The sequence below is a fragment of the Ranitomeya variabilis genome, chromosome 4 (assembly GCF_051348905.1).
Source record: "Ranitomeya variabilis isolate aRanVar5 chromosome 4, aRanVar5.hap1, whole genome shotgun sequence".
Lineage (NCBI taxonomy): Eukaryota > Metazoa > Chordata > Amphibia > Anura > Dendrobatidae > Ranitomeya > Ranitomeya variabilis.
Genome location: NC_135235.1, coordinates 638,081,544 through 638,090,656, shown reverse-complemented (window position 1 = coordinate 638,090,656; position 9,113 = coordinate 638,081,544). Strand labels below are relative to the sequence as shown.

At 44.3% G+C, this 9,113-nt stretch overlaps 1 protein-coding gene across 1 annotated transcript in view; it reads left to right on the top strand.

Moving 5' to 3' along the window:
* Nucleotides 1–3,569: 3,569 nt before the first annotated feature.
* The window catches only part of LOC143767276 (uncharacterized), a 31,595-nt gene continuing 26,051 nt past the window's right edge, over nucleotides 3,570–9,113 (top strand). The window contains exons 1-5 of the mRNA XM_077255483.1: nucleotides 3,570–3,715; nucleotides 3,845–4,024; nucleotides 4,108–4,231; nucleotides 4,315–4,412; nucleotides 6,233–6,314. Coding sequence (XP_077111598.1) covers nucleotides 3,638–3,715; nucleotides 3,845–4,024; nucleotides 4,108–4,231; nucleotides 4,315–4,412; nucleotides 6,233–6,314 — 562 coding nt within the window. The 5' untranslated portion in view covers nucleotides 3,570–3,637. The remainder of the gene's footprint in view (nucleotides 3,716–3,844; nucleotides 4,025–4,107; nucleotides 4,232–4,314; nucleotides 4,413–6,232; nucleotides 6,315–9,113) is intronic.

Here is a 9,113-nt window from a genome sequence, read left to right as displayed (position 1 = left end):
TTCATTGGTTTCTTCTACTGAGGAGATCCTCCAGTGTTTTCATGATTACTATAAATCTTTATACAAGTCTAATAGTGGTTTGGGTGTTCCTGAATGTGTAGACTATTTATCGGACATAGCATTCCCTTCATTAAGTCCAATTCAGCAAGCCTTTATGGAAGCTGAGTTTACTTTGGAGGAGGTTGAGCAAGCTATAATGGACATGGCCACCGGGAAGGCCCCTGGACCTGATGGGTTCCCTATTGAGCTGTATAAGAAATATCGAGGTCAATTGGCACCACTTTTATTGAAAGTACTCAAGAGTATATGGGAGGGAGAGACAATGCCCGAAACATTCTATGATGCAAACATTATTGTACTTAAAAAAGAAGGAAAGGATCCGCTGGAGTGTGGATCGTATCGCCCCATATCACTGGTAAACGTAGATTACAAAATTTTCACTAAAATATTGGCCACTAGACTAAATACACTCATATTGGACCTTATACACCCAGATCAAACTGGCTTTATGCCCGGGAAAAGTACTTCTATCAATATCAGGCGAGTCCAATCGGTGATTCAATACAGCTCTCTAGAGCCAGACAATAGTTGGGCGCTGGCATCGCTGGATACGGCCAAGGCATTTGACTCCCTCGAGTGGCCTTTCCTCTCCGCGTGTCTGCAGAAATATGGTTTTGGAGAGAAATTTATTAGGGGGATAGACACGCTGTATAAGAATCCCAGGGCGCGTGTAATCGTAAATAATTCCACCTCCGATTCTTTTACATTACACAGGGGAACCCGTCAGGGATGTCCTCTGTCCCCAGCTCTCTTCGCCCTTGCGATAGAGGCTTTAGCAATACGCATAAGATCTTCCACGGATATTAAAGGAATAAATATTGCAGATCGTACAGATACCATTGGCCTATATGCTGATGATATGATAATATTTATGGATAAAACAGAAGAAACTCTACCACAAGTGATAACAACCATAGATAAATTTAGCAAATTTTCCGGCCTATATATAAATTGGGATAAATCTGCCCTGATGCCTCTATCTCATACTTTGTCTCCCTGCCTCGGGATTCCCACTTCGCTACCTGTGGCTTCCAACTTCAAATATCTGGGTATTCATATGTCTCAATACAGTCGGTTAGACCTACAACAAAACATTTACCCATTGCTGGATTTGGTCAAGTCTAAATTTATAACCTGGAGTAGACTCCCCCTTTCTGTCGCAGGCCGCATTAATTTAATTAAGATGATACTGCTTCCCAAACTCAATTACTGCTTTCAACATAGTGCTGTACCAATACCCAAATCATTTTTTGCAAAATTAAACTCCTTAATCACATCCTTTATATGGGGAAAGGCCAGACCCAAACTCAAACTATCTATTTTACAGAGACCAAAAAAGGGGGGTGGGGCGGCTCTGCCAAACCTCTATTTGTACTACCTTGCCGGACAGGCTAAGGCGATAAGTAAATGGATGCCTGATAGCTCCTTGCCTAATTCTGAGAGTCATTTAATCCATTCTGCCCGGATTGATTGCCCACTGGGATTTTTAGAGATGGAGAAAGTTGGTACTTGTCGTTTGTTACCTATGCTCCGGCTGGCGAGATTGATATGGAGACAAATAAAAAGAATTATTAAATTTACAGATGTCATAGCCGAGATGCCACTGTGGAACAATGGTTATATACCTGAATTACTAAACCACCCATCCACTGATTTCTGGGTCTCCCATGGTGTTCTCTCGGTGAGTGATATACATAACCAGGGGATTTTTGTAACCTTTGAACAACTACGAAATAATTACAACATCCCTAGGTCTCAGTTCTTCAGGTATTTACAGCTGAGGTCAGCTTTTCAATCATATGTACGAAATGTGGGTACGGGTCGGGCGATCTCTTCTTTGCCTTTAATAGGTATCCTCAAATCACAGGGTCCTCAAGGACTTATATCCTCTCTATACACATATCTATTATCCATGGGAGATGGGTCGGTCATCGACTCTGTCAAGGGGAAATGGGAGGAACTCCTTCCCGATGTACTGGGAGAGGATTGGGAGGATATTCTTGAATCTTCAACTAAAGTTTCCCCTTCAATCAATAATAGAATGACCCAATTATATATCATATATCAGGCCTATTTAACCCCGACGCGTCTCTTTAAAATGGGCCGCTTACATTCGTCGGATTGTTTGCGATGTCATGTGCCCGATGCTGATTTTGTTCATATGATTTGGAGGTGCCCTGTAGTTCTTCATTATTGGAGAGAGGTGACGACATTATTAACATCGTTATTGTCGATCCCTGTCCCACTTGAACCGTTAACCTGTCTGTTCGGGGTGTGGGATACGGAGACCTGGGATCATCACACTGGGATCTTTCTCCGAGAGACGCTCTTTTTGGCAAGGAAGGTATTGGCGTTAAGATGGATGGGTGGCTCCCCCCCGACCCTTAGAGTTTGGATCGATCTGGTGAATTCAATTATCCCATATGAAAAAACAATGTATCAGAATAGAGGATGTCCAGGTAAATTCGAGAAGATATGGGGCAAATGGAACTCCTCTTGTCATACTCTATAGTTTGCACTGACTAGACATCTACTTTGGAGGGTGGGCTTGTGGTTTTTTGGGGACATTGCTCATAGAGCAGGATTTAAATCTGTTTTCTTTTGGCGACTTACTGTTACTGTTAGTGGTTAAAGTTGTTAAGTTGTATAATAGGTATTTTTCTTATAAGAATCTAATGATTTACCATGCACATCTCATTATTTAGTAACTTCTGATATGACGTTATTCTACAACTATCTGTATGTCACGGTATAATTGATGATAATTGCAAATGTGTGCATTGTTTGTTTATACTGAATTAATAAACGAATTTAAAAAAAAAAAAAATGAAAACGACGGTTACACTTTACATTCACACAGAATCTCCTGATCCCCGAGCGGCAAGAATCTGAGCCTGACTGCACGATAAGCTCCGGAGCTTCAGAGACCATAGATAGAAGGGAACGGAGACGATACAGAGACCTGGATAATCCAGTGCGGCCCACAGCGAGATTCTCCCCACCAGATGATTGACAGGTCTATGCCCAGGTGTACATAGCACACGGCTCTGCTCCGTACACCTCGTACACACGCGGCTTTGCTACATCCAGCCTGTAAACCCCTCCTGACCCCACACAAACTTCCCCTCATCCAGCACCATGACAACCAGCACACAGCAGAGTCCTGCATACACTGAGGCCCCTGATCATGTGACCCCTGACTCCTCCCCTCCTGTGACCTCATCCCAGGTCCTGTGCGCACAGAACAGCCATATATGTGGTGTGCGGCTCTGCAGGTGGAGGTAGGTGCTGGAGATTCCCCATTACTGGGCGCAGGGGACATTAACCCCCTCAGTGCTGAGCCTGTGATAAATCTCTGTATGTGACTATAGTGGGACTGTGTGTTATACCGGGGGCAGGACGGGGCCATGACTGGATGTAGTGATCATGTGACGCCGGTAACAGCTCCGGAGGTTTCTTACATGGGATCTTTATGATGTTACATCGTCATCTTCTCCCCATTCAGGTCCCTACAATATCGGATCCTCTCAGTGGAGATCTTCTATATAAGAGAATTCTCCTGAGTGACCCTACAAGGATGGATAGGGACAGGGACAAGATGGCGGAGAGGATATTACACCTCACCCTAGAGATCCTCTTCCGGCTTACTGGAGAGGTGAGAGATTCTGATGACGTCACTTTACATCATTCTTATCTATGGGAATAACAGATGGACAGAACTGGAGAGGTGAGGACTCTGGAAATGTCTGTAGTGAGGTTTATTAATGTGTCTCTCCATAACCAGGATTACACAGTAGTGAAGAAGACCACTAGTGAGCGCTGTCAGGACCCTGTGTCTGAGGGATGGGGAAGACCCCTGAGTCCAATCACGGGGCCTCCACCTCACCCCCTGATACATGAGAATATCAATGACCAGAAGATCCTAGAACTCACCTACAAGATGATTGAGCTGCTGACTGGAGAGGTGACACTGCTGGGAATGCTGGGACATTATACAGTAACGCTATGGAGGGATCGGGGGGATGACGGTATCATTGTATGTGTCAGGTTCCTATAAAATGTCAGGATGTCGCCGTCTATTTCTCCATGGAGGAGTGGGAGTATTTAGAAGGACACAAAGATCTGTACAAGGACGTCATGATGGAGGTTCCCCAGCCCCTCACATCTCCAGGTAATAGACAGGACTAAATACACACGGTCTATAATTATCTGTATGTAAAGAATGAATTCAGTCCCTGTATGTGTTTCCTCCAGTTCTATCCAGTGAGAGGACAACACCAGAGAGATGTCCCCGTCCTCTTCTTCCACAGGACTGTAAACAAGAAGATCTTGATATTCCTCAGGATCATCAGGTAGATGGAGAGAAGGTGTCATGAGATCTCCCCTATGATGTGTATAAGGCTATGAAGGTCTTGTGTTCAGTCTTGTTGTATCCAGCAGTATTATACACTGAATGGCCAATTTATTAGAGATACCAACACTTTCTTACCATTACTTTGTTGTATAGAGATTAGACCTGTAACCCTGGAGTGTAATACAAAATGAAGTGATCATTTTTCAGTGTGAAACCTCATTACACTGGGAGTATTGAGCACTTCAACTAGGTAACTTTAGAAAAACTCTCTTTATCAAAAGTACTGAGAATGTTGTGATCGAGGAAGAAAATACAATGAAATGGGATCCTGTGAACGTTAATGACTTATCGAGCAATAACTGTGCTGAGGAGCAGGTAGTGCACAGTCTTGTAAGTTTTAACTGAATACAGAACTGGAGTCCAACTAACGTGTTAGAATACAATCATTGGTCCTTTTAACAGGTTTGATATAACACCAGATGAACAGTTCCAGTGCCACCATTGTCTGAGACAAATAGAAAAAAAAACTTAATTGAGTAAAAATGATATCACTGAGCAGTGGAAAACAGCTTCTAGTCAGATGAATCCTGATTTCTGTTGCGCTATGCTGATTAGTGGGTCAGAATTTCATGCACGCAGCAGGAATCCATGTATCCTCTGTCAGGTGTCATCATTTCGGGCTAGTGGAGGTAGAGTATATAAGATAATTCTCCTGAGTGACCCTACAAGGATGGATAGGGACAGGGACAAGATGGTGGAGAGGATATTACACCTCACCCTAGAGATCCTCTTCCGGCTTACTGGAGAGGTGAGAGATTCTGAAGATGTCACATTACATCATTCTTATCTATGGGAATAACAGATGGACAGAGCTGGAGAGCAAAAACTGGGGATTTTTTCTTGGCTCATCCTGGGCCCTTTATTATCTCTGGATGGATGTTTGGACATTAGGGCTTACAGAAGCATTTTGACCAATTAAGTTCATCACTTCATGGCAGCTGTTTACCCTACAGTAGAAGGACAATGCACCTTGTCGCAATGGTCTACTAATGAATTGATTCCAGGAACATTACACAGTGTGTTTATTGCTTCCCGGCTTTCATAGTCCTCATGTTTTAATCCTATAGAGAGTCTCTTGGATGAGGTTAAACAGACTGTTCACAACATATCAGTTTCTCCATCTTATTTTGTGCCAACTGTAAGAAGCTATCCTATCGGGATGGGCCACTGTTTCCTGCAGAATTACTTCTTCATCTAGTGGAATCTATTACAAGATGAATTTCTGAGGTTCTGAAAACAAACAGTCACTAGATGGTTGTCTCTAATAATGTGGCCATTTGTGTTTTATTCCTGGTGGAGATGACAGGGTAAATCTGATCATAGACATTAAGTGTTGTCTGGATCTTATCACCATTTTCTGGTTATGGAGGCTGCTGGTTAGAAATAGGATCCAATAGGTTGGATTTATACAGGAGACCTGCAGCTATATGATAACTACTGCTGTCATTTTTTGATTCTTATGATAATTTATGATCATACACTATGGCTGGTCCGAACAACGAAAGCAATTGTTACCATCCACCTCTCGTGTCTCCCCTTTTCCTCATAGGTTGTAAGCTTGCGAGCAGGGCCCTCATTCCTCTTGGTATCTGTTTTGAACTGTGATTTCTGTTATGCTGTAATGTCTATTGTCTGTACAAATCCCCTTTATAATTTGTAAAGCGCTGCGGAATATGTTGGCGCTATATAAATAAGATTCTTATTATTATCTTTTTTGTTCTTTTGGATCATTTGATACAACTTCTCCATCTGTTTCAGGGTAAAGATCTGACCCATATTACAGAGACATATTTGAGGGGTGATGAGCGGTGTAAAGAGGAGATTCCTACAGATAATACAGGTGAGTGTTTTTTAGGTTATAATCAGCGGCAGAAACGCACGTCGGGGTTGGCTCCATCCCAGAGTGAACAAACCTCCATTATGGGTATTTCTTATTTATGCTCCATGATTGTGCATACAATAATATATGATTATTTTGTGACATGTTCGGACATTTCATCTCTTGCTCATATCTGGTCAGTTTATATTATCTGTATTGGGGCACATGTTACTGTATTACATTATATGATGATCTACTGAAGATCTTTGCAATGTCTGGTATTACCCTGTTTTTTGTAAACCTACTGCCATCGATTTTGTTTTCATTCCTCATTTTTGTACAATCATGTTCTTATATTCTGACATCTTGCCTCTGGTGATTTATTTTCCATCCACGTAATTCATTTTTGTTACTCTATATTTTACATGTGTGATAAAAGATATAGATAAGTTAAATAGTGAATTAAACTATCCAGTATCAATTGTTTTTTTTAGGTTTTAGTTCTGTAATCATGGCACTTTTTTGGTACTATGTGTGCATATCGGCCACTTACCCTTTTTTCTGTTTTTGTTTTTGCCACTTTTGATGCACAAAACATACTTCTGTATTCACAGTCCTGTTTAATACACTCAGTGGATGTCTCTTGACCCATTTACTCCCGAGGGTGGTTTGCATGTTAATGACCGGGCCAATTTTTACAATTCTGACCACTGTCCGGATCCTAGTGATTCTTATAATGTTTCCTCAAGACATATTGTACTTCATGATAGTGGTAAAATTTCTTTGACATAACTTGTGTTTCTTTGTGAAAAAAATGGAAATTTGGCGAAAATTTCGCAATGTTTTCAATTTTGAATTTTTATGCCCTTAAATCACACAGATATGTCACACAAAATACTTAATAAGTAACATTTCTCTGACGCCCATGACGGCACCACAGAGAGAGGGGATCCACCCATCAAGGGCAGGAAACCTACAGATAAAAAGGCAGTACCTCTCTCTCACATCAGTTGGTTTCCTGTCCTTGATGGGAGACCTACAGACTTACCTACAGAAGACGATGTCGTCGTGGGAGTCCGGGGCCAATCAGTCCGACTCAGGCAGCGGGGGTCCCCCTGTCTCAGCTGGTGTGGTGACCCGAAGCGCCACCGCTGGGGCTAGTGGGCCTCTAGGGTGCACGAGGAGAGGTGGCGAGGAGGAATCGCGGCCACCTCTCCAGGTAAGAAACAGCAGCAGCATCCAGGGGGGGTCCCTCTGTGGATGGGGGATTAAGCACACCGCTTACCCCAAGCGTCAGTCTGCCTGTCTGAAGCTCCCGGGGGCTTCGGGAACCAGCACACGCGCGCGGTGATGCGTGGCGCCATCTTGTGAGCAGCATCGTCCGTCTGCGCATGCGCGGGATCTGGGACGTGATTTTGCGTGGTGCAGAATGGGAGCCCCAGCGGTTGGGGGCACACCTGAACGACCTATTAGCTCAGGGGACTTGGCCGCCGAGTCTAGAGAAAGCATCTTCCAACATGAAAGAACTGCTGGCAGTCAAGTTTACACTCTTAGAGTTCCTAGATCCCCTTCACTCCCACCATGTCAGGATTATGTCGTACAACAGAGTAGTGATAGCGTACCTGAATCACCAAGGGAGTACCCCCTCAGAGATTGATGGAAGTAACCAAATCGATCTTCCATATAGCTGAGGGCAACCTTCAATCTCTGTCAGGCCTTCATATAAAGGGGTGGACAATTACAGAGCGGATTTTCTGAGTTGTTCCCATCTAAAACAAGGGGAATGGGAGGTAAACCAAACGATGTTCATCCAGATCTCGGAAAAATGGGGTGTACTGAGCATAGACCTCTTCACGAACAATCTGAACAAAAAAAGTAGACACCTTTTGCTCCATAACACCATCGGGGAGTCCCGTATCACTAGATGCATTTCTGATTCCTTGGCACCATCAACTAGCATATGCCTTTTCCCCAATTGCTCTGATTCCAGCAGTGCTGAGGAAGATTCGGGAGGACAGGGCTCATGTAATCATGTAATCTTAATAGCCCCATTCTGGCCCAAGAGGCCTTGGTTCTCTTGGATGATGAGGATGTCCATCTCCTACCCTTGGGTACTTTCGGACCTCCCAAACCTCCTCTCCCAGGGTCCAGATCATCATCCGCAGGTTGCAAGTTTACACTTGACAGCCTGGCATTTGAAAGGGAGCTACTAGAAAGTAGAAGATTTTCTCCGGGGCTGGTATCTACACTACTACAAAGTAGGAAACCAAGGGGGGGCGTGGCCTGAGCATGATGTGAGCAGTCGTCTGAGGCAGGAGCTCCCGCTCTGTATAAGCTATATGCAGGATTGCAGCCTGTAAAATTGGTGGCCAGGTACCTGAAATTATTGGGGAATCAGTGACCGGTGTGGTGCCTGCGGATCTGAGTGCCTTCGGGGCAATGACCGGCAGAAGGAGCTCCAGGAAGGTGGCTGGGGAGCAGGAGAAAAAGACCCAAGATGGCGCTGGCCAGGAGGAAAGGCTGTCGGAGGAGCCTGTGATTGCGGGGGAGGATCCTAGGAGAGCAGATGCAGCAGCCAGGCTGCAGCGCTTCGCCCGACAGACAGAGGAGATCCGGAGCCCAGCTGTGACAGTCAAGGTGAAAGATAAGCCTGTGGGGCACGGAGATATGGAGGAGGAGGGAGAGGACAGCGATGGTGGGAGCCGTTCTGTGCAGGAGAAGGAGGAGGAGAGCAGGGGAATTGTTGTGTATCCGCTTTTTGGGCTCCCCTGGTGGTTGCTGGTGGTATTGGTGACTTGTTTGCACTTTTCTGCTTCTGTT